Below are 24,887 nucleotides of genomic sequence, written 5' to 3'. Positions count from 1 at the left end.
CCACTATTTATGGGTTACTACACTAGTCTAGACCCTATCCTGGGTAGTGGGGTGACCGTAAAATACGATTTCTGCTTTGACACATGAAAAAAGTGTTTTGGCGGAGTGCCTCTTGCAGTCTGCCGTACAACCGCCCATAAGGTAGAAGACGGCGGTCTTTAGTGTATGGGTCGAAAATAGCATCTGCTTAGAGAGGGTGGGGTAAATTAGAAGAGAAGATGGATGGCGCTGCTACTCAACTGTTTGTTGTTGATCTTGAGGCTCACTCGAGCTACAATTCCACAATTCGTTTTGCATCTCCAATTTCCTTAGCAGCCATAAATTCGGGCCTGTCTCTCAATCCAACCTTTATCGCCCGCAAAGTCTCATGAGGGAGGTGCCCTCTCACCGCACCTCACCTCCCCGAAAAACATATCGGCCCGTCAGAGCCACCTCGCTTCGTCCGTGCTTGCATTGTGCATTCTCGCTGATACTGATGCGACCAATAACCCATAGCACACAGCAAAGTGGGTGTAACCTAGTTTCAAAAAGCCCTTCACTTCCCAAAATCACACTCAGATTCACCTGTCCTACTACGGCATTTCGGCTGGTTGCAAAGATACTACTCAGTTGTCTAATTGTTACCTTCTCACAATAGTGGCCACTGTCACGGAGCACAGCATTTCCGCCAACGGAATATATCTCATTTGATACTCCGTACAGTCTGAATCTTTACGCCACTCATTGCGTATCTGACATTGATCCGTCATTGCAATAATCCTTTTCACTGGAAAGCTTTGACCATGGCCGAAGAAGAGTCACAGTCGCCGAAGGAGCAGCGTCTCACTGACGAAGAATTCAAGGCATTACCTGCCATTGACTTTGTGACGTTAGGGATGTTCATCATAGGTGAGTCAGAAACCCCTCTCCACTGATGTCCCGTCTCTACGAATTCAACATCAGCCCGCTGTGCACCCTCACTGCATGATTCCCAGCTGACAGTTACTAGACGAGATACACTTCTTGCCACCTACGCCGTCCGTCTATGATATTCTCGGCGGTGCCGGCTCATACGGTGCCCTCGGAGCCCGTCTCTTCTCGCCAGCCCCGGATGCCTCATCGGTCGGTTGGATCGTCGACAAGGGTTCCGACTTTCCGCAATCCTTGACTGAACTCATCAACAGCTGGGAGACATCAGTCGTGTTCCGCGAGGACCCAGAGCGGCTAACCACTCGCGGATGGAACGGATACGAGAACGCAGAGAAGCGCGCCTTCAAGTACACCACCCCTAAGAAGCGTCTCACTGCAGAGGACCTGACGCCTCATCTGTTACTTTCCAAGACCTTTCACTTAATCTGCTCTCCGGCCAGGTGCAGAGACTTGGTAACCGAAATCACCTCAGCCCGCAAACGCGTGTGCCCGCCCGATTCGTACATAAAACCAATATTTATCTGGGAACCCGTACCTGACCTGTGCACACCGGATGAACTTCTCAACTGTACAAATTGCCTTCCCCTAATTGACATCCTCAGTCCAAATCACTCGGAGCTGGCGGGTTTCATGGGTGACGACGGCTTGGACCCAAAAACAGGAGAGATTTCGAAAGCGGCGGTAGAGAGATCCTGCGAGCAACTTCTCGCAAGCATGCCTTTATCGTCTTTCACGCTCGTTGTCCGCGCCGGGGAAAAGGGCTGCTACGTTGCTCGCAACGGCGGCCGCAAACGCCATCCCGCTACTGGCGACGGGGCAGGCTCAAAGCGTCGCAAGAAGGATTATACGAGGGGCGGCCTTCAGCCGGACACCGACATGGAAGCACTCTTCGCCGGTCTACTCCAAGATGACGAAGGTGCTGTTATTCGCGAGGAGATCGAGGTAGATTCTGGTACCGAACAGTGGATCCCGGCCGTTCATCAAGACAGCGCGAGAGTGGTAGATCCAACAGGTGGCGGCAATACCTTTCTGGGCGGGCTCGCTGTTGCTCTTGCAAGGGGTAAGTGCGTCGAGGAAGCTGCAGTATGGGGCAGTGTAGCTGCCAGCTTCGCTATTGAGCAAGTTGGCGTACCAACCTTAGCCAGAAATGAGGACGGCGAGGAGACATGGAACGGCGAGAGGGTAAAGGACCGGGTTGCGGAGTTCCGAGCCCGTCTCCAAACAACGCAGTAAAGTTCACGGAAAATGCTACATCTGTGGTGATAAACATAGAACCAGGTAGACGAATAATGACAAAAGATTTACGTCAAGTGCGACTCGTTAGATCTGAAACCTTACGGACCACTGCGCAAGAAGTACGACAGATGGATTTTCCATTCGTTACATGGCAAGGTCTCTTAGGGACGACGCCTTCCCGTCATAACACCAACGCCAGATGTCATATCACAAACAATCCCACATCATGCCACCGGACCTTAAATCTTGTAGACAAGCTCTCCATCGGTGTACCTATTTCTCGGTTAGTCATGTAAGAACAGAAGACGAGAAATCAGGTGGGGGAACTTACATAATCTGGTTGGCTTCATCCATTTTCTTAAGAGCTTTGACGGCCTCCTCCTTGCTGAAGGCACTACCGCTACGTGACTGCAACTTAGTGTTCACGGCTTCAAGAACAGCATTGACATTGGCAGAGTCGTCGTCGAACAGGGCTGAGTTGAGTAGCTGGCCAAGGGCGCTTCTGAAGACAGTCAGCCGCTGGGGACTGATGGGCTCGTCAACAATGGCGAGGCCAGCTGCTCCCGATGCCAGCTCGTCGTCATCCTCGCCAGTGTCTTGCGATTGAGAAGGCAGCTGAGAAGCAGGCATGGATGAAGCAAACGATGTTTGCGTTTGGGGTGCCGCACTTGAAGGGGCCGTGCCATCACCGCGGCGACGGGATCTCCGTGGCGTCGCCTCGTAGATATCCTCTCCTGCGTCTTCCACTACATCAGGCTCAGCAGGGGTATCCGCGTCGCTTTCAGGGGCATCTTCGTTGGCGCTGCTGGCACCAGCAGCGGCTCGCCGAGGCCGGGCCACGCCTCGTGTCGATCGCGAGGATCTCGGGACGGGTGTCCGTGTTGTCGTCTTCTTGAAGTTTCCATCATCGCCATCATCATCGGATGAGCTTTCCTCGCTTGATGACGCAAACTCGGTAGTCTGGGTTTTCCTACGTTTCTTTCTCGACTCGTCCTCGACCACCTCCTTGAACAGAGCAAAACGGAGAATTGCTTCGGCCGCAAGGGCATCGCGCTCGTCTACTCGATTAGATAGTCGGGACTTGGCGTGGGCGGTTGCCAAACGAATCAGAGTTTCCAAAGTACGGACGGTCAGAGGACTGGTTCTGCGCTGGTTACCCTCCATTTCATCGTTTCTGAGGCCAACATAAATGTCAGAAATGCGATCCGATGCGGCCTGAGTCAAGACAGGCCGAATTCTGGTCTTGGCATATTGGATGTATTTCTTCATGAAAGGAATGCTGAGCACCTCAGGCTTTTTGTTCGCGCCGCGTCCAGTGGTAAGAGTGACACCAGCGTGTAGCATCGCATCGAACTTCTCGTACACATCGGTCGGGCGTTGGGTATCGGCTTGATTATTGATGGCAACGCCGAGGGCTTGGCCGGCGTTCTCACGCACCGGCGCACCCTCTTCTGTCCCGGGTTGACGGTAACGGTGCATGCGCAGAACGTGCTCCGATACCTGCCGGTCCCGGGTATCCTCGATATCATCGGTAACGACGAATAACAGATCGAAACGAGACAGGAGGGAGTCTGGTAGGGCGATGTTCTTGTGAGGGTCCTTATGGGTGTCGTATTGGCCAAAAATGGGGTTAGCAGCTGCAACAACGCTGCACCTGGCGTTGAGCGAAGTGTGGATTCCAGCCTTGGCAATCGTGACGGTTTGCTGTTCCATGACTTCGTGAATTGCAACACGGTCAATGTCGGACATTTTGTCGAACTCGTCAATGCATACCACGCCACGATCAGCCATGACCATAGCTCCGGCTTCTAGTCTCCGTTCACCCGTCTCCTTGTCCGAAGTCACTGCGGCTGTCAGACCGACACCCGATGAACCTCGACCGGTGGTAGCAATTGCTAGTGGCGCCGTGTTGAGCACGAATCGAAGGAGCTGGGACTTGGCTGTAGAGGGATCTCCCACCATAAGGATATTGATGTCACCTCTCAAATGGGTGCCATTCTCCAAGTTCTTCTCCATGCCACCGAGCAGCATCAGAAGAATTGCCTTCTTGATATATGCGTGGCCATAAATACTGGGCGCGAGTGACTGGGAAAGAAGGTCGAGAAGATTCTTCTTCTTTGCTACTTTGTTGATGTTTCGAATATCCGTGTCGGTTATGGTGGCAGTGGCGACACCACCGCCCGATTTCGATGACAGGAGAAGAATGTGGTTGGCGATGATGACAGTCTTGAACAAGGCGCTGTTATGATTTGTGTTTCTGTTTCCGAGAGTTCTGTAGATACCGACGAGTTGCACGCGGTCGCCAGGCTTGACCTTATCGACGAGGTCGTCGTCAAGAATCACATCCACGCCACGGGGCAGCTGACCGGCCGGGGCACGCTCGGGCATCTCCTGAATAGAAACGGTCTGGTGATCTCTATACGTGCTGAAGCCGTACTCGGTAGTAAGCGGGTTGCCTTCGTCGTCCTCCTGCGGGTAGGCGCTCGATGTGGTGACTCCGTTGGTCATGGTCTGGTCTTGGTACTCCCTGAAGTGAAAAACATCCTTATTCTCATTGTAATGCACACTCTTGACAACCTTGGGTCGGATCAGCGAGCATCTCGTCACGATGCCTTCGAGGGACACCATGCTGTTTAGGTGCTGAGAGGATAGCGTGCGAGGGTTGCAGGCATTCATGCCAAAGCTACCAGCCCATGCGCAGTAGTAGGAGATCTCGTTCAACTTTTCCGCATCGCCGGACTGGGGCAGTGTTTTGACGATTTGTTTCAGGGCATGATTGAAGGCAAGACTATAGTCGAATGGGTCTTGAAGAATTCCGGAGGCAAGCTCGGCATTATGGGCACGTAGTTGGTCGAGGTTGACGACCAGTCTTCTCTGCTGCTTTTGCAACATCAAGATGATGGCTGATCTGTAACTGCGTCCTTGAGAGTCATTTTCTGTGGTTACACCAGGTTAGTGTGCAACATTCAGAGGCGCAAAGACCCCTACGGTGATGCGAGAGCAGACGTACGGGGATCGAGGAACTCCTGGGCTGCGCGCACGCGGTCCAAGGCGGCTGCATCTTGCAGCATGAAGGAATCCATGGCGGTAATTGTCGTCAGAGTCGAGACTTGGTTGAACTGGGAGAACAGGGTATCAAAGGCGTAGGTTTGCAAAAGTAATTGACAACATGAGGTACAAGGGAGGGTGCAGAAGCGTCAATACTGGAGTGTCGAGGGGGGGAGGGGAAATGTAATCGGCCGCAGAGAGTGTGAGTGACAAGGAAAAAAAGGAGGGGACCAAATGCCATCCAAAAACGCGAGGCGACGCGCCCCAAGGTGGGACGCGTAAAGTGGTTTTGGTTTGGCAAGGCAACCGTGGCTTGCCCCTGGAGGCATGTGGCTGATGCCCATTCTCCAACAATTATTGGCTGATACCGTACGGTGTACCAGGTTCCCCAATTCATTATCAACCTTGAACCGTCACACACTTCAACGCAGACTGTCACCACCTGAAATCAGCCCCAACCCCGGCCAAGGATTGACCGATGAATCAATCATATTGTTGAAGATAAGCCGAGAATGATCCGTCGCGCGCTCAGCTTGCATTTGGACAGAGATAGGTAATCACAGCTTTTTCCTAACCCCGCGTTGCTCCAGAGTTCGAGAGTCTGGCCTTCTTCCCACGACGGTTGGCCCCAAAATGCAGCTCTCTATTGCGGCACCATCACGGCATGAGGAGTTGTTTCCCAGCCACGGCCAAACTACCCTGTTTCCGGCACGCCATCATCGTCCCGTGGTTACTCGACTCGCACCTATTGCGGGCAATCATCCTGGCAACTGAGCTGCCGCTACCACCATGACGATACCAGCTCACCCTTCGCATCTTACGCCTTGCACATTTCGGACCACTCCAGATGCCTAGAACATCTCGGCTTCTCACATACCCTATCCACGGGAGGCCGATAACACCCGTATCAATGCTGTGCCTTCCTTGCGCATGACACGTTACCTCGACGATGTCCTTCGCCGAGCAAAAGTATCTGTCCTTATTACAGGATTGGACTTGCCATTTTCAATGACGGCCGGCTGACGGGACACCCGCCGAATCGTAGAATAATCGCAGACTTGCCACCAAATAATCTCAGCCACGTACCCAGGACCCGACAGTCTGGGCCACCCTGGCAAGCCAGGCTCACAGAGGCTTCGTGCAGATACGAAGCAGAATCTCTGGTGCCCACTTATGTCAATATCGTTTAATACAACGTCTGCTGTCAAACGTTGGCCATCCGCTTGGTGGTCGTCAAGCTCGTGAACTGATTTCACTCTATTGACTGAGTGTACGAATAATGGAATCCCTTGAGACTCTAAGGTTCTCTAACCTCCGGTAAGCACGTGTCCATTTATAGCCGATCGGCAACAGTAGGCCAAGGGAGGTGTCTTGTACCTTGCAGTGCTGTTCATCGCCGAATACGGCACCAGGCGGATAGCGCGCGATGCTTTGCCAACATGGATTGCATCTTGCAAGCCCAGTCGGTCGCCTCTGTAAAGGATCTCTTCCTCCATTGCTGGGCTCAAGTTCGGGCTTTATCTCACTAGTGACGAGTCACATCCGCCAACCCTTGTCACTCCCAGCCGGCTCTGTATGCATACAGGGGTAGAGTGCGAAAATGAAAATCCAAGGGGGCCGGGCATCGTCGGGTGAGACGAGGGTGTAAAGATATCGCCGATGCGCTTACCTCGTACGTGAAGTTCACAATGCAACGACGCCTGTATAGTTGCCAGCTACCTGTACACACTTACGGCGGGAGGAAACTTCTCGCGACGAGAGCGTCTATGGCCCCGTACTAACTAGTCTTGGGAACGGGATAGTGACACCGAAACGACCGGCCCGAAAGTATGTCGGCATCCCGATGAGGGGTGACACGACATCGGAATGATCCGACACTGTTACTGTTAGCTGCTCCACCTTCGTGGGTCCGGTCTCTTTCAACGGATACTCGCAGCTTGCGAAGACGCTGGGAAACCCAGGGGCTTGTCGATGGGTGAAATTTTTCAGAACGCCGTTGGACTGGTTCACAAGGAGATCTTCTTGCATCTTCTATTCTATATGAAGTGCTAGGTTGGTACCAGAAGTGCCATCTGATGCACGTCGGTCCGCGGCTATCCGTTTTCGTACTGGAGCGGCAGGACGCATCGAGAGAGAGCACCGTTGGGTAAGCCGATGGTGTGCCTCCGTCTCGACGGGGGCGGAGCACTGTGCTCACGACCGGGGACAGATCAAGCTATCACGGCTCGCTTGGTCGGGGGTATTCGCCTCGGTGGAAGGCTTCCGTCATGGTTCTCCAAGTTGTATCGCTCACCTACCTACTCCGAACTCTATTCTCCATGCCCACGCCCCTTCTCCACACCATGGTGGATGCGCCAATGCGTCCCCCTCCTCCCACGACGGGGTCTTGGTACGCTACCTTGGACCCTAGTGCAGAAAGGCGGACTCGATCCTAGGTTCGGCTTGCCGATATCTTACACATTATTAATTGCAGATACAGAAGCAACTGTGATGAGGAGCTTCGTGAGATGGGAGGTGAACAGTATTAAAGGCTCGACGCGAACCTTGGCCTGCCTGTGTTGTCTTCTGCTTACACCGCTCTAATCCCTTTATCATCCAGATCTTGCTTACGGACCTCTACCAATACGCCGTGCCTCAACGTATATCGTGCCTCACTCGCAATGGTTCTCAAACCCCTGGATACCATAGAGTTCATTGATGCGAGCCACTCACCAGTGCTCCATCGAGATCTACGGGGTCAGTTCGCACGCATCGTTGGCGGTGAAGGTCACCACTATGTTGTAGAAGGCGGCAGGAAACTCTTTGACGCTTCTGGAGGCGCTGCCGTCGCTTGTATCGGTCATGGTGACAAGAGAGTGGCAGACGCTATGGTGAGGCAGATCAATAGCATCGCATATAGTCCTTCGACATTCTTCACAACCCCCACCTGCGAGAAACTTTGCCAATTCCTCGTCGATTCGACCGGCGGTCGGATGTCACGAGCCTATCTAGTCAGCAGTGGTATGTTGGATCAACTCCGTCAGTACCGATTGATTGCTAACCATGTCAGGGTCCGAGGCTATGGAGGCAGCGATGAAGCTTGCAAGGCAATTCTTCCTAGAGAAGGATACGCCAGAACCGCAGAGGCATCTGTTCATTGCTCGAGAAAGGTCTTACCATGGAACAACTCTCGGCGCACTCTCTATGGGTGGTCACGTTTCTCGTCGAGCCAAATTTACGCCGATGCTCCTCGACAATATCGTTTCTCATGTGTCTCCATGTTACGAGTACAGAGGCAAAGCGCCTGGGTAATCAGATGACTCATATGTGGCCCGTCTTGCCCAGGAGCTTGACGATGAGTTTACCCGGGTAGGACCCGGGAACGTGTGCGCTTTTGTAGCAGAACCAGTTGTTGGGGCCGTAAGACGATCTGCCCAAGAAGCGCAAAGTAGCGTCAGTCATGATGAGGTCGACTGACATTTCTGCATAGGCTCTGGGTTGTGTCCCATCAGTGAGCGGATATTTTAAGGCTGTTAAGGCAGTTTGCGATCGACATGGTGCCCTACTTATTATGGATGAGGTCATGAGCGGCATGGGCCGCTCTGGGACTCTTCATGCTTGGGAGGGTGAAGGGGTAGTACCCGATATCCAGACTATTGGCAAGGGCCTAGCCGGGGGTTACCAGCCGATTGCCGGCGTCCTAGTCAACAAGGGAGTAGCTGATGTGTTGGAGAGGGGTTCCAGGTGAGGTCCATGAGGTGGTGTCTGGGAGTGTCCCGATGGTGAAAGTGGCCACACTGACGCAGTACAGTTGCTTCGTTCACGGACACACATATCAAGGTCACCCTATTGCATGCGCAGCAGCACTCGAAGTACAGCATATCATTGAGTCGGATGGTCTTCTAGTCAACGTACGAGCCATGGGCCAATTGCTTTCAGAACTCTTGAGAGGGGGCCTCAAGGACGAGCCTTGTGTGGGAGATGTCCGCGGCAAGGGACTCTTTTGGGGCATCGAGTTTGTGCGGGATAAGGTGAGCAAGGAACCTTGGCCCAGAGAAGCACAGGTGGCAACGGAGATGAGCGATCTTGGGCGCACCGAGGAATACGGCATTGTGGTTTACCCTGGTGCGGGAACTATGGACGGCGTTCTAGGCGATCACATCATTGTGGCGCCACCGTATACTGTGACACGGAGCGACGTTGAGTTCATTGCCGACACGGTGGTGAAGCTGATCAAGGGATACTTCGCAAGACTGAAGCAGTCTGAGTCAGCTGTCTGATTGACTTGGTCGTTGTTGCTGCTACGGATTCTGCGAATCATGTGCACTCTGCGAGAGCAGAAAGGAAAGACTTCTATGGCAACGTACGATACCCCACATGGGTACTGGATGATAATACAGAGGGACTGGATGAAGTTATTGAAATTCAACGCCGGTCATGAGAGAAGTCGATGTGAAATAAGTCGCGATGCATGGTGATCTCGTGGACCTTCTTTGGAGTTGCAGAGGTGAAGTCAAGTACGGATACTCGATAAGGTATCGGGGCCTCGGAGGCATGGAAGGGCGGCACTCCAAACATGGGATGACATAATCCATCCCAACTGTTCATCCAACCCCCAGGTTCCTGAACTTACTTGCTCTCAACACACAGGCGACAGCATATCAGAACCACACGTACCTCATCTGATCAGCTTGCGCGCATTCGGGTGCGTCTGACACAGCCAGTGCCCGCAAGAGTACAACGCGCCTTCCCTTTACCGTCCCACTCCCGCACCAAGCTCTCGCCCCGCCCGTCCAGCCGCCTGCCAATGTATCCTCGAAGACCACTCGACCTTCTTTGAGCCAGCCATCTCACGATCTCGTGGGTAATCCTTCCCAAGGCACGCGGAATTGAACACCGGTGACGCGATATTGCAATTCCGGCAGTCGTTACTTCGTCCAGATCTCGACCTCCCACGACTCCCACAGCGCTTGACGACGGTCCGGTCCTACACTTCAATTCCCTGCGGTCTCCAATTCCGACACTCCTTGCTTCACCACGCTTGGCCGCAACTTGCAAGTGTTATAGCAGTATCAGCTGATAGGACGCACACCATGTCTGTCGGGCCTGCGACCAGTCGCCATGCCGACGAAGAAGCTCGTGCAGAGGTTGATGTGCTCAACTCGCGACTCGAGAAGACGGCTCAATTGACCAAGAAGATCCAAGCATGCATGGGAAGGTTGGAGTCCACCGGCAAGAGCGTCAAAGAAGTAGCAGGTCCTCTCAGTGGAGAAACGAAGAAGCTCCAGGTCTTGGGCAACAGTAAGTCTATTCTCGCTCATGCCTAGCAGGGCTTCAGCTGACATTAGCTCCCTCACTCGCAGACATCGATTCTGTCCTCGCAGCCATCGAACGCCTCCGTCAGCCCGCCGATAGTAAGAATGACGAAGAACAGATCATACGTGCCGGCCCGGACAAGGCTGGTCTTTCCAACTACCTCGCCTCAATCAAGCGCCTCTCCAAGTCACTTGAAAACATGCAAGCCTCCAACCTCCGGGCAAACCAACAGACAATGGCTGAGCTTGTCCGCTTAATCAAGTCAGGCAACTCTCAACTCGAGGGCCATTTCGACAGACTGTTGCGAGGAGAAACCCCACGATCGATTGAACCGCTACATTACATCACCAAAGACATGCCATTCCCTGTACTGTCACAAGACAAGGTGACACGCCTCGGCCTAGTCAACTCGTACATCTCAAGCACCCATCGCCAGAATGCTGGTGCTGCTGCTGCCCCACAAGATTCGGCCATTGCCAAGATTTATGCTGAAGTACGAGGGCCCTATCTTTCTTCTACCTTGGCCAACCTGGCTGCTGCCAGCGTCAACACGACGAAGAAGAAAAACCCCGACGCCATCTACCGCGCAGGCACCAATGGCATCGGTACATACGCGCAGGCCATGGAAGGCGCGTTTTTGGCCGAGTACGACAACATCTGCAGCATCTTCACCCGTGAAGATTGGGGCCCCCTTTTCCAAGCCACGTGCCAGAGCGCTATGGCCGAACTTGCACGTACTCTTCGCGAACTGAACAACCACATCAAGGGGCATTTGGACACAGACTGCTACCTCGCCTACGAGATCACCGAGATCATGTCTGGTCTCTCGAGCAACCTGGAGACGCGTACAGGCGAGCTAAAGTCTTCACTTGCCTCAGCCCTTAGGCCTGTGCGAGAGACTGCGAAGCTTTCATTGGGAGAGCTGTTGGATGACACGAAACGAAAGATTGCCGGCATGCAGACACTTCCACAAGACGGTGCACCGATACCCGTCGTATCGGCCACAATGCAGCGATTGCAGACCATGGTCGAATTCCTGCGGCCTGTCTCCAGTATCATGTTCTCTCTAGGCGACGGAGGATGGAGGTCGAATGCTGCAGCCGATGGACGATCGACCGACGCAATCCCCAGTCTTGCTTCCTTTGATATTGGCGCAGACGGAAAAGAAATCTTCTCACACTACTGCTCAGACACAGTCGAGATGCTCATGGCAGGACTGGACTCAAAGGCCAAGATGGTCCTCAAGGGTGGCCGAGCTGTCATCGGCGTCTTCCTGGCTAACAGCGTTGTCATCATTGAACGAATGATTCGCGATTCTGACCTTGCGCCACTCCTTGAGGGTCGGATGAGCATGCTAGACCAATGGCGCAAGAAAGCAACAGGCATGTACACGATGGATTGCAAAGAGGTCTCAACACACTTGTTCGATGTCATCCACACGAGCAAAGCAAGACCTCAGTCCGGACAGGCTGATTCTGCCTCAATTCTCAAGGGCCTTAGCAGCAAGGACAAGGATAACATCAAGAGCAAGTTCCAGGCATTCAACGCCTCCTTTGATGAGATGGTGAGCCGGCACAAGACGTACAACATGGAAAGGGAGGTGCGCCAGATGCTTGCAAGAGATATTCAGCAGATGCTCGAACCCCTTTACAACCGGTTCTGGGACCGTTACCACGAGGTTGACAAGGGCAAGGGCAAATATGTCAAATACGACAAGTCTGCTATTGCCGCTGTCTTCATGACGCTCTATTGAAAGGACCTTGTGTATCCTTACATGTCACCCGCTGAGTTATTCACGGTTGCGGTTTCTGGCTGGTTTATCGGCCATTTATTTATTTAGCATTGTTCTGGAAGTTTGGCAGGGCGTTTCGGTGGCGGATACCAAGTCATGGATTGGCAATGCTTCTCGTACATTCAAAACATTATACTGCATCTCACCTCTCGTTCCGAAGATGAATCGGAGCGGCCTTGGTGTTAGCATTTTCAACTATATCAGCGTACAATGAGAAGGCACAGAGCTTTATGAGGAACACGAGAGGCCTTGACAAGTATGGTTATTTTCTGCCGAAGGCAGCTTTGACTAACGATGTAACTATCCACACGAAGGGTTTACATTGTGTAGGAAGCACCATATCCATATGTCCCCGAATCTGGCTACCGGCTTCAGCACAAGCCCAGGCGCCAAAATCAAGCCTTTTTAAAGAGCAAATCGATGCGCTCTGACCTGTGCCACACAATCACCCCGTCGCTGCCGCGCTTGAACCACAAGATTCGATGCTGAGGGATGAACTCCTCGTGCGTCTGTTCGCTCTTCCAGGCCGACAGTGCCTTCTCCTGTGGTCCCAGGAATCTGTCCTCGTACCCGATGACGTAGTCATTGCTGTCAATATCGGGATCCCATCGCAGTCGGTTCAGCACATCAAGCGCCGTGCGAAACTTGCCTATCCCCTCGGGCTTCGGATTGGCTGTTCCTGAGCGCTGTTTCGCTGCTTTTGCCTTCTTGCTCAGCTTTCCGGCGGCGAGCCTCTCTTGCGCGGCCAATTCTTCCTCATTCTCGTCCTCGGTGTCATCCTCGTCTTCTGTATCCGAATCGTCATCGCCGTCGATGTACACACCCCATTCGCGATCATCCAATCGCAAATTTCCTAGCTCATTCGTCTTTACAATGCTCGCGCAGAACCATGATGTAGTGGAATCGAAGTACTTCTCGTCACTCAGAATCATCTTCTCGAACTGCTGCAAAACAGCCCTGAGATTGCTTTGTGCAACTTCCAGGTCGCCCCGTCCTGGCTTCTCGTCCGGTTCCATCCAATCCAGACCGACGAGGTAAGAGCCTTGATAATCGCCTTGGGTGTTTTGGGGATCGCACGTAGATGCGTCGACAAATCTCGCGGGCCAAATTCTCGCCGAAAGCTGCGGGACTCTTCTGTTGATATCTATGGGTGTTGTCAGCAAACAAGCAGCACGTAGAAATGGGGACAGGGTTCGCAGGCTACTTACCGACAAGGAGAGAGGCACATCGAGACTCCAGCCAGCCAATGAGCCTACTTCCACGCTCTAGAGATGCTCCCCAGTAATGTACACGCAAGTCCACAAAGGACCGGAACGACGTGAGAAAGTTCGCGGCGCTAGGCGTCATGACGTTATCTCGGCCGGGCTCTAGCACCGGTAGCAACGATTCCCAGGTTGCTCCGTCAGCAGATAGCAACGTGTTAGCTTGGCGGAGTTCTGTTGAGATAATCTTGACGGTCGGGACGGAGGCGTTGAGTGCCGTATTAAGCGTTGGCGAGTGCCACCCGAGCAAGACCAGGGCTTCTCTGCTTGTTCGATGATATCTAAGGTTCTTGTGGAAGAATGGATCGAATACCATGTCCTTTAGCCAGTCAAACCGCGCATAATGCTCGAAGAAGGTCGCAATGATATCAGCAGCAGAAACGGTGCCGCCATTGTGTACAAGCACCTTGCAGACATTGACCAACATGACGGTCAAGTGGATGCCCCCAAGATACCCAAACTTGGCAGCGTAGATTCCGCGCGCCTTGGCCCAAGTCTTGATAGCTTGGTGGCTCAACCGGAACTGGGCCAAGTCTGGAACGGATCGCTGGAGATAGAATAGATCTCTCGCGGGCTTCAGCTTCAGCAGTGTCTGGGCAGACAAGCTGAAGGCCGGATCTGACGCGGGACGCTTCAGAACGTCAGGCCACTCGTCCGCGATGTTGGGTGCCTGGCAATACTGGAGATCGCATCTCACGCCGAGAACCTCCACCTCGAGCATTGTGCCGGTCTTGGCTTTGACTTTCCTTAGAAGCCGAATACCAGGGATACCTGCTTTTTTCAGTCTTTGCCTGGTCAGAGTGAAGAAGACACGGGGACTGATGGATCCGATGAAGAAGCAGTCGATATCGGAGTTCCTGGACCACGTGCCTAAACCATAGGATCCTACGGGGACGAGCACAATTGTCGGACGGCCTCGTTTGTTGTCCACGAGTGGCTGGTCGGACTCGATTAAAATTTGACGAAGCAATTGAACAGCCTCATTCCGAGCTGTCTCATCTTCCGCCGAGGGAAACACCTCAAGATTCTCCAGGCACTTAGTAAGTTCTGTGGTATCTGACAAACCGTCTGGCGCTCTCTTCATATTGATAGGAATCGCCCGCGCATCGCTGGCGGCATTCTTTGCGTGAGAGCGCTGCAATAGACATCGAACACCCCAGTGATCACTCGGGTACAGGGGCTCTTGTCCGGTCTCGCTGTCGCCAGTGACGAAGCCGAACATGTTGAAGCGAGATATCTGGAAAGAGCAGGCGCCCTTGACCAAAATGCGGTCGTACCGTTGGGGTCGGTTACCCAATCCGGTACCAACCATCTTGCTGGCGTGGGGGTTTGCAGTAGGGTCAAAAGTTGCTCCTTGCTCGCCCTCGAACATCTGGTTGAGGTCCCCTTTGAAGTTATCACTCACGCCGGTCTCGATGCGCGAGACCATCCATACGTCGAGGAGTTCGGCCTTTGCCAAAGTTGTTTCGATGCTTCGGAGGACATTCTCTGTCTGGACCGTGATGGCCCCCTTTCTGACGGCGGCGTCGATAGTGTAGGAAGATGTTGTGATATTGAAATCACCCGCGATGATCCATTGATGCGAAGCGTATTTGGAATTGAGGTGACTTAGTAATACCTGGAGTTCTCTAAAGAGGACATTTTAGTACAGGTAGAAGATCAGGTCAGGCGGTATTCTATAGCTAACCTTTCCTTTGTAACCACAGCGCCGTCTGTCAGACCATGGCTCAGGTGACAAGTTGCCAGTACTAAAGGAGAAGTAGGTTCCTCTCCCTCGCTGTGTGCCAGATCACCGAAGCTGATTACGCATGATCCCTTGTGCGGGCGTAGGAAGGGAAGATACTCCCATGAAAATGGGTGCTTGCTGAGGACCACATGATTGAGTATGCTGGGTAATGGACCGGCATTGGGGTCGTCAGGAGACCCGTGGGAGGCATTGGGGTACAATTTGCGAATTCTGTCGTCATTGAGTAAGAATGGTAAGAAGTCGTCCGTCACTTCTTGGAGTACCAAGATATCTGCAACGGCATTTCGTGCGAGTAGGTTGTCAATGATGACGGGGTATCTGCTACGAGATGGGGGCCATTCGAACTCTGCCAAAACGTTCCAGCTGGCGACGATGAGGTTCTCCACTGCCTTGGTCTCTGGGTGATGTGAATATGTGTTTGAAGAGGCCGGCCGCCACCCCAACTCCTGGCTGGAGAATCTCCATGATTGCTGAGGGATAACGGCAGAGGCCAACTTGGGAGATAATCCAAACGAATCATCGCATTGACTAAGCGAAGGCGAAACAAGGTCAATGAGACCCCAGAGGCTCATTTGACCGGAAGAAAGACGAACTAGAACGGCCAGTTGGGTTACCTCCCAACTGACCGGTTGTAGGCGTCGTAGCTTCCCAAGGAGGAAATTGAGTTTAGATGGTCCTGCCGTATCCTCGCACTGAGCAATCGTCATGTGCATGTGGTATGGAGCAAGGCGCGTCTGGCCGATAGCCGTGAGAACCGTGGTGCGTAAAGAAGCAAGGCGACGAGTCCTCTTTTCGTCCTTGTCACACAGAAACAGAGTGCTGCCGTGCTTATTTTCAAAATAGTCTGGTGAGTCGAGGGAAAGGGGTATGCTAGCGAGGTCACCAGTCTCCTGAAGAGCCTTGAGGGAATTGACAATGGCATCGGAAGCTTGATGCAGAGACTCCGAATCTGCAGACCTCGTGAATGGGTAAACGAGGTTGACGTGAGGTGGCCATTTTGCGTAGGCCTTGTCATTTTGAAAACGAAGACGGTCAATCGATGGCCACTGTTCCCTTGGTGGAATGAGGCAAAGAGCCGTGTCGTGTGTGGATGAGACGCTGAACTCCATGGGCGTTGGTCTCTTGGTTTCCGTAATGGCTTTGATTGCCAGTAGTTTTCGTAGAAGGATAGATGTGTAGATAGTGAATGGTTTGAAATGCCGCGAGCCCAATCTGATAGGAAAGGAGTAGAAATCTTGTGTCGATTGGTAATGGGCCCAGCGGAATTATACGAGGATGCTATGTTTACTCGACGATCGAGATTGCCTACATGTAATAAAAAGGAACAAGACTTGCGATGGCTTTTGTATTGAGCGGCCCGAGTGAGAAACTCGACTCTTCCAGCCAGAGGCAAGGTCCGTGTAAGTGTACCTTAGGTGTGTATGCTTACTGCGTAGATGTGCAGGCTGAGTCCAACATGGTAATTGAATCAAACCGATTCTTGGCCGCATCCCATTGGTGTATTCAGTATGGAACGAGACTGGCTACCCCTGCAATTATACGATAGCTTTCCCATTTACGGACCATGCATTACTGTGGGAATGTCTTCATTGAGTAACCGGGACTAAGGCTAAGGTAATTGCGGGGAGTGGGAGTCACTGGCCGAGTGTGTCACTGCGTCGGGCAGTCTCGTCCCGCTTTCCACTCACCTCTACCATGTATCCGTTTGCCGAGACTTTTGGTCTCGATGCGCTGACTAGGAGGTAAGCATATGGGTTGATCCCAAGTCAATGGATCGAAAAACTGGGATCGCAAATTTGCCCATGTCCCGGAGCGTCAAGACTACTGTAGGTACCTGTTCGGAAGGGCCTAAGAGGCGCAGGCGGCAGGTCTGGGGCGATGCGGGGCGGTGACTCACTGTCGTCGGTTGTTCCATCCGAAAGAGGCAAGCTGCATGAGACCCTGCCAATTTGCCAATTGCTGCTTCCTTGCAAGCCCTCTCTGCCTTACCACACCTGCCCCGTATGTACATAGTAACGCTTTATCGTTTACTTCGTACTTGGCGTAGAATGAGGCTCATATCAGCTAAATACCATGGCAAGACTTGCCAAGTTATGCATCTACTGCGATGATACTCACTGGTAATAAAAAAAACTCGATCAAAACCAATCTCATGTCACTGCGAGCGCGTGTCTTTCTTGCACTCGTTAACCTTCTCTTTCTTTTTCTCACTTTCTGCCTTCTGCCTAATGAACATTCATATAGATATCTTAAAATTTCCCAGTTAGAAGTATCCTCAAAGTGCCAAACACAATCGATACCGGAGCCTGTTATTCAGTTCTAATTCTGACTTACTGCATTCGACTTTGTACAGAATCAAGTTAGACCGCGAGAACTAATCACAGATCAGCCATTCTTAGGCAATGCAGTACACAATCTCCATATGGCTCAAACGCCAAATTTGGGTATCATCATTCATACAAAATCGCACTCAATTCCCCGGCCAAGCGAGATATCATGTGTCACGACTCCTGCGAGAGTCTCACACGACGTGTTCCTCAAGCTCGGGTCCTGCCCCTCCCCAGTCGATGGACGCCACGCCCTTGCCCTTGCCCTCCATGAGTGCCTCCAGCTTGTCCTCGTTCGTCACGTACGCCCCGTTCTGCCTTTTCTGCGCCATGGCATACTTGATTGAGTCTCTCCATTCCTGCGAGAAATATCGTCAATAACTCAAGGTTGACAATAGTTGCGACCACAGCTTCTACAAGGGCACTGCATGTCATTTGGGAAGCTGTACTTACCCGCCACCACACTTCTTCACTCTGCACCATGCACCTCCGACCCTCCTCGCCGTTCCTGGCCGTCGCAAAGGGCCACACCGACTGCACCACTTCGTACTTGTGCTTGCTTGTGAAAAGGTTCTTCATGCCCATGTAGAGCTTGCTCGGCTTCTCGGCACTCTTGACCTTGACCTTGGCATGCGTCACGGGAAACGAGATGTTGATCTGCCCCTTGTACTGAGTCGAGGCGATCAAACTACGAATCTGGCCCTCAATGTAGAGCGTGTCTAGATTGGCAACAACTCGTTCGAGTGCTTCAAGGCGAGGGCTTCAGGTTAGACATAGTTCAACCAATCGCATACCGTGTAACGCAAGGCGAACTCACCAAAACTCTTGATGGGCGCCGGATCCTCTATGAATCGGCGACACCACTCATCCAGCTCCCTATCACCCACCTCGGGGAGGACATCGGGCTTCGCGCCGCCACGGAACGCGACCTCGCCCGGCGCAACACACCGAATGTAGTCCAGACGCTTGCCCATGTCGTCTGCCACCAACAGGCCCATAAGGTTCATTTTGAAGTCAAAATCAATAGTGCGACCACGGTTGCCTTTGATATGTATCAACGGCTTGGGTGGGATGCTCGCCTGGGATCTGACGAGCCCTATCAGCGCGCTAGCGCTCGCTGTCAGATACTCTGCCTTGGACGACAGGGTGGTACAATCGGGCGATAGAGTGAAATTTGGTGGTGAGTAAAGCTTGTAATCCAGCCTGGGTAGACCGGTATAATTGTGAATTCCGTGTATCCCTTGGGAATCGTGTGAAACAGACGTCTCCGAGCTATTGGAGGGGCTTGAATATGGTGGGGGCTCCGAGGTACTGGCGCTGTCGGTTGTCAGGTCATCATCAATAGAACGATTTGCCAGCAATGCCTTTTCTGTTACAAAAGAGGACGATGCTGCGTTCATGCTAGATGTCGGCACCGGTGCCGGAGGCGGCGGCGATGCTCTCACTGTCATTGGGGGCAGTGGCAATGGTGGAAGCTCTGCTGGCAACTCCGAGGGGCCCGAAAAATCTGTTGGCAGTGCTGGTAGTGACCGAGAATGCAACACCACTGATCGCCCATCATTCAGCGTTGAAGCCATCGTCAAGTCTTGCGGAGTGTTGAAATGGCTCGTGGGTGTGGGTTTGGGCGTGGGTCGGTACAAGGCGTAACCTGGTCACTCAGCTAGATCGGATGAACCGCAGAAGGTGGCCGATTGTGTGGCAGCGGTTGATCAAGCCAGAGTCAACGTTAGGGTAATTAGAGACTATTCGAAATTGGTTCATTAAGGGAAGAGGCACGGTGAAGAGAAGATTTGGGAGTAGAACAATAAGGCGGTAAAGGGAGAGGGGAATGGTGACGAAGAGACCTGCATGGTCATCAGTTTTCCCCTCTGAATACAAGAGTAGCCCGCACCGGGCCTCGCTATTAAGTATTACCTTTAGAACCCGACGAGAGGTGAAGACCAAAGTCCCTGAAAAAAGAAATCACCTCAGAAATGTCAGACTAGGGCTTGAATTAGGCACCACCATTCTTCTCCAGCCCCCATGCCGCAGCGGAGTGCGAATGGAGCCTGCCCCTGCCCGCCGCATGCATCAGCCACGGCTCACGGTCCTCGGCCGGTCCTGGGTAGTGGGTTGCCGCTCACGTATCCGCGTAACTGTACAAAGATAACTACCGTATTGTATCCGTACGAAAACCTACCTTTCCATTGGACCTCGGTTCGTAAGCACCAAGCCGCTTTTGGCGTCAATTTGCCTCGAAGGATCATCACCAACAGCCCTATCTCATCATAAACAATGGAAGGCCGACTCCGAACTTGCGAATCGCCTTCCCACCCTCATCCTACAGCCTTCGGGGCAAACCAAAAATGATTACAGACCTTGGAGCCGGCTGCAGAGTCGGGAGCTCCCATCCCGATCCTAGCCCGGGTGAGTTGATCCATAAGTGTACAGAGCCGCACTATAGAGCCACAAGACAACGGATCACGGAAGCGCGGCAGCTGTCTACAGGAGCACAATTCGAAGGCGTTAATATTCATCATTGTCATCATTGCGATGCGTATGCCTACTAAACGAGTTGATGCCAATATCGCTATCCCCTCAACCCAACGCCGAGTAGAAACGCCCTTACACGCCCAAATTGTATTGAGGCACCGCCTGATCCGCTTGGTGATCGAGGTAGGGTAGTATGCATGCCAAGCTCAATCCACCAACGCCCAGGTAACCAAATTCTCAGAAACAATGCCAGTCAGTCCTCGTCTCGTACAGTCACTCACGGGCGTGTTTCGTCCATCTGCCGACTTTAGACGAGCTGGAAACCATCTTCTTCAGAAACGCGGCCGCCTTCCTGGCGTAGGTTTTGGCGTGCCTTGCGGCCCTTGAGAACCTGACCATTCTCATTAAGAATTTCGTACTCCTTCTCGACCATACGCTCCGTCTCGCGACCCGTTGTCGTCTTGACAAATATGTCCAGAGTCATTGGTCGGCCGGGGCTTTCAACACGATCAAAACTGTACTTCCAGTCCTCAGTGGCAGCGATGTCTCCATACAAGTCTTGCGATGGCGCCATGTTCATGACGGAGCGGCTGAGAGGATCTTTGATCTGTTCCTTGGCGCGAGCTGCCGAGCGCAGCCGTCCTTGCGGGAACTCCGAGTGTGACCGGAACTTGCTAAAGTTCTGCATATGCTTCTTGTAGTGAGAACTATTGCGAGTATTAGGTGTGCTGCTAGAATATACGGTTATAAGCGTTCAGGGGGAAGCGTACGTCTCACTGTTTCTGGCCCGAGGCCGTGTCATGGCTCGCTGTTGCTCAGTTCCGCCAACAGCGTCAAGAGTATACCAGTCGAGATGGCACCCGGCCAGAGGACGAGCTCCGTTGGACCACTTGGACCGTGAATCCTTTGATCTTTTGAAATCTTGGTTGGCGCTTCGCAGGTCGCGTTCGAACTGGGCCGGAGATTCGATTGAAGCGGCCATGGTGTCTAGGTTGACGGAGCACGGTACGTCGAGAAGGTAGATGAGGAAGAAGTATCGATATTCGTAATAGGTAAGCAGTCGTCAAACCGCTTTCCGATTTGGGTGAAGGTAACGTTTGCCTAGCTGGAGAGAGCCTCGAATATGGAGTAGGTGTCGAAAGACTTTGGGGAAGGGGCTAGGGGACAAGTAGATATAGTCGATGTGAGGGCAAGTGAAGGAGCAGTGAGCGCTTCGGTGACTGGCTCGGGGGAGGTGGCTACCTAGCACTAGTAGACTGAGGCCAAAGGAAGGAGGAGGGTCCGGGCAGTAGGAGGCAGGTTGGATGAGGTAATCACACCAAGGCGGACGGAAGTGGCCGGGTGAGTCACCGGACAAAGCTGAAGGGCTGAGTTGCCGAGGATGATAACAAGGATTCGAGACGGAAGGTAGCGTCGAGATCGAGTTCTGGGCGGACGCAGGTAATGTCGAATAAGGTACACATAGAGTGGGGTGAGCATACAGATACAGATTCGTAGCAAGGTAGAACCAGGTTCGTGTTGGAGTTGTCAGGAAACAGATGAAGAGGTAGAGAAAGACAGAATTCACATGGACAAAGGTCGCGGGATGACGGATATGATATAGTTGGCAACGGTTAGTAAGGCGCCTTCCATTGAGGTAAGGCAAGGAAGACAGATAAGGCAATGGGAGGTAAGGTAGGTTGGACGAGCCACAGTGCGCATGGTTCAGAGAGGATGGGGGAGGCGCGCGTGTCCCAACTTTTGGATCTGGAGACTGGAGCCAAGCTTGCCAGGCTGAGTTCCAACTTCAGATGAGACGGAAAGGGCGTGACGGAGTGGGTTGGTCGCGATGCAGGCACACCGCACGCCTGGGCTGTAAAGGCAGGACCTGGCGCGAGCAAGATGATGTAGGTAATGCGAGATGAGTGTCAGACGCGCTGGTGGTGGCCTCTTGACCGGGAAGGGGGCTCATCGTCTCGGCTTAGCGAACAGACGGGCGATAAAGCTGGATGATAGTGCACTTGATACGTTGATAAGGTAGGTACGGTCCATGATAAAGCTCGGGGCGTGTGGATGCGATGGATGGAGGGGGAGGGGGGTGTACCTTAAGGCAAGGTAACGTGGAACCTGTTGATGAATGGCCTACGGATAGGTACGGATAAGGTATGACGAATCGCGAATTCCATTGTTTGGGACTGCAAGTCTGCGAGTGCTGCAGAATGCAGAATGTGCGGAGTCAAAAGCAGATAATACTTCCCCCCGTCCCTGCTGCACTTTCCTCTGCTTTTGGGCCGAAACCCATGGCTCCTCCCAATCAGAGGGAATCCGGAAGGGGCGTGGCGTGGGGAGGACACTGCGACAGTCATCCGGCGTTGCAGACTGACTGGTGGACTGGAAAGAGTCACCCGGTCTCGCCATCCCCCCCCCCCCAAAAAAAAAGAAGCCGGCTGCTACCGCTAGCTGTCTCGGGGTTCCTCGATAGAGAAAGGCCTTGTCCTGTCCTGTCCGCGCCTACCTACCTTACTTTTACTGGTTGATGTCATTCAATGCATGCGGCGTGCTCGCAAAATGACGACAAATGCCGTATTCAACTTGCAACATGCACACTGTGACACCCGGGGTACGCTGGGTAAGGTCCTCCTCATCCTTCACGAATCCCCCCATCATCAGCTAACCAACTAACGTAGCCTGCCCGTGCCTGCCTTTCGAAGGGCTATGTGCCTGGCATTGGCGATTTACTATTGGGTGAAGTTGGCCATCTTGCCGCTGGAGGGCTGCCAACTCAGCTCGGTTGTGGTTGCTCAGGTCATATGGCCTCCCTCACTGGCACCCTCCTTCTCCATTGACTAGCTTAGGTAAGTACGTAGGCAAGTGCTATTACGACAGTAACCACCTTTTCCCTCCACCTCAGTCCGAGTAGGTAGCTACTCGGGTAGATTTCGCAGGTTTTCTGCCGTGGAAGGGCCAACACTGTCCCCATACCTTGAGAGCCTTGGGCGTGACTATTGCCTTTGATTGTTTTGCCGGGAAATGATATCACCGGGTCAGGAGGACGTCATGGTCGATTTGATACGGGCTGGAGTTGTCATCGGCCTGTTCAAAATTGTCCAACTGCAAATGCCTACGAGAAATCTAGGCTGGAGATTTTTGACATGCTCATTATCAGAAAATGCAGTTAAGAGATTTGAATCGCAAGGTGCTAGAGACTCGCTTTTGCAGTATCTGCTTGTTACTCCCACATCCCAGAACAGATTGCGCATGCGCATGGGTGATTACCTCACCCTCTCAAGTCGATGTTGTTTTCTATAACTCCCGTAATCCATCCCGAGTCTATCTGTTTGTTTATGGCAAACATCCGTAGACCCGTGGACCGGTGGACTGGGCGGGACCCTCGTGAATGCCTCGGACGCCACGACACCTGCTCCTCCGCCCGGCTTGTGCTCGGGCTTAGTCAGAAGACTTGGCGCTCAGCGCACGAGCCAGTCGACATTTCACCGCAATGCCCGGGACGGGCTCGACCTCCACTTCGATACCTACTACCTGTGGACGCTGCTGCGGCCTGCCAACTGCTCACGGGCCCATGCCATGAAACCTCGACACTTGCAAACTCTCTCGCATTGATCGTCCACCGGCTTGGCAACCATCACGAATGTGGTGGCATCTGAACAATTAGAAAGACCACACCAGATAGCAGAATGCAAAGGACGAAACCCTCCGTCATTGCCAGCATCTAGACCGTGCCTGCCAAGATGTGCGACTTCTCCACTTGCAGTGAGTGATTAGTAGCATAATGTAATATAACTCATCAAGTTCTTCAATAGCTGGGACTTTCTCTCGTGTCCTACTCTCCGGCTCCCTTTCTCTCCGTCGCCGACGGGCTATGTTTGGGTCCGGGAATTCCCCGTTCTAGCTGCATGATTCAGGTCGGGATGGCTTGACATAACCTTATTCCCCGCCGTGCCTGACTTCAGCATACGATACGGAGGCCAGGTCGAGGACAACACGATACCAGAGGGCGATGGGGATGCGCGACGTCTGAGCAGTCAGTTCACTGCCATCTTCCATGTATTTGAATTGAGGTCAACGCCCACGATGGATCGTGCTACCGGGGTGGCCGGTGAACTATCGGTTGTGGCCCTTCAGACCTCAGTGCGCGCATCTCAAGGCCATCCTTAAATCATTTACGAATACAGCATCGAGCAATATGCAGAGCACAGCCAATCCCCACGATCCTACCCGTCACTCTAAAATCACAGAGACCCGTTGTATCCGTCTTTCTGAACGACGACATGCAGTTACTACACGGGCGCTGCTGGCCGACTGCTCCCTTTCATGGCCGAGACTTTTGCATCACAGCTCAACGAACTTGATCAAGCACGAGCCGAACCCCGTTGTCTCGATGTTATTGACTGCTTTTGTTCGGCCAGCGTATCTCAAAGTAAAAAGGTTCTGACTCCTAAATTGCTCAAGGTACTGCCAAGTACGCCCTCGAGCTAGCGCTCTGTCCTTCCCGCTTCCAGTCTATTTTTTGTCTTCGTTTCGGGGCAAATCATGACCTAGTGTGGCAAAGATCCACGCTAACCACACTTGCGAGATGCATGGCAAATGAAGGAGCGTAGGAGTCGTCGGATATTTTTGCTGCTGGAGATCTTTCTTCTCGCGGATACGAGGACAAAGAAGAGCACGACAGAAGGCTACAACGGTAACTTTGCAGATGTCCATTACCTAGTAGGTTGCATTATCAACTGATTTGCGACCACTCGCCTATCCGCTCGACCCACCAAGGCACCTATGGGCTCGTCTACCGAAGAACTCAAGGA

General features: G+C 52.9%; 7 protein-coding genes across 7 annotated transcripts; 3 read left to right on the top strand and 4 right to left on the bottom strand.

Annotated features, from left to right (window-relative positions):
- Positions 1-782: 782 nt before the first annotated feature.
- On the top strand, positions 783-2,142 carry CTAM01_15833 (uncharacterized protein; the record flags this gene model as incomplete). Its single annotated transcript, XM_060531827.1, has 2 exons — positions 783-888; positions 989-2,142. The coding sequence occupies 2 exons, from the start codon at positions 783-785 to the stop codon at positions 2,140-2,142; spliced, it is 1,260 nt and encodes a 419-aa protein (XP_060373602.1).
- A 242-nt stretch (positions 2,143-2,384) lies between these two features.
- CTAM01_15832 (MCM2/3/5 family protein) lies at positions 2,385-5,228 on the bottom strand (the record flags this gene model as incomplete). The annotated part of the gene is made up of 3 exons (XM_060531826.1): positions 2,385-2,418; positions 2,477-5,081; positions 5,156-5,228. The coding sequence occupies 3 exons, from the start codon at positions 5,226-5,228 to the stop codon at positions 2,385-2,387; spliced, it is 2,712 nt and encodes a 903-aa protein (XP_060373601.1).
- A 2,625-nt stretch (positions 5,229-7,853) lies between these two features.
- Positions 7,854-9,452, top strand: CTAM01_15831 (aminotransferase; the record flags this gene model as incomplete). Its single annotated transcript, XM_060531825.1, has 5 exons — positions 7,854-8,193; positions 8,243-8,433; positions 8,518-8,541; positions 8,663-8,916; positions 8,984-9,452. 5 exons carry the CDS (start codon positions 7,854-7,856, stop codon positions 9,450-9,452), a joined length of 1,278 nt encoding a protein of 425 aa, XP_060373600.1.
- An 813-nt stretch (positions 9,453-10,265) lies between these two features.
- On the top strand, positions 10,266-12,241 carry CTAM01_15830 (Exo70 exocyst complex subunit; the record flags this gene model as incomplete). The annotated part of the gene is made up of 2 exons (XM_060531824.1): positions 10,266-10,473; positions 10,536-12,241. The coding sequence occupies 2 exons, from the start codon at positions 10,266-10,268 to the stop codon at positions 12,239-12,241; spliced, it is 1,914 nt and encodes a 637-aa protein (XP_060373599.1).
- Positions 12,242-12,675: 434 nt separating this feature from the next.
- On the bottom strand, positions 12,676-16,398 carry CTAM01_15829 (endonuclease/Exonuclease/phosphatase; the record flags this gene model as incomplete). The annotated part of the gene is made up of 3 exons (XM_060531823.1): positions 12,676-13,424; positions 13,489-15,170; positions 15,230-16,398. The coding sequence occupies 3 exons, from the start codon at positions 16,396-16,398 to the stop codon at positions 12,676-12,678; spliced, it is 3,600 nt and encodes a 1,199-aa protein (XP_060373598.1).
- A 1,412-nt stretch (positions 16,399-17,810) lies between these two features.
- CTAM01_15828 (uncharacterized protein) lies at positions 17,811-19,193 on the bottom strand (the record flags this gene model as incomplete). Its single annotated transcript, XM_060531822.1, has 3 exons — positions 17,811-17,975; positions 18,070-18,362; positions 18,434-19,193. The coding sequence occupies 3 exons, from the start codon at positions 19,191-19,193 to the stop codon at positions 17,811-17,813; spliced, it is 1,218 nt and encodes a 405-aa protein (XP_060373597.1).
- A 1,202-nt stretch (positions 19,194-20,395) lies between these two features.
- On the bottom strand, positions 20,396-21,070 carry CTAM01_15827 (uncharacterized protein; the record flags this gene model as incomplete). Its single annotated transcript, XM_060531821.1, has 2 exons — positions 20,396-20,795; positions 20,859-21,070. The coding sequence occupies 2 exons, from the start codon at positions 21,068-21,070 to the stop codon at positions 20,396-20,398; spliced, it is 612 nt and encodes a 203-aa protein (XP_060373596.1).
- Between the last annotated feature and the right edge of the window lie 3,817 nt (positions 21,071-24,887).

Source organism: Colletotrichum tamarilloi, assembly GCF_030869305.1.
Source record: "Colletotrichum tamarilloi strain Tom-12 chromosome Unknown Scaffold_180.1, whole genome shotgun sequence".
In the NCBI taxonomy this organism is placed as follows: Eukaryota; Fungi; Ascomycota; class Sordariomycetes; order Glomerellales; family Glomerellaceae; genus Colletotrichum; species Colletotrichum tamarilloi.
Note: the sequence above shows the minus strand (reverse complement) of the source record. Positions and strands in the feature narration are given on the sequence as shown.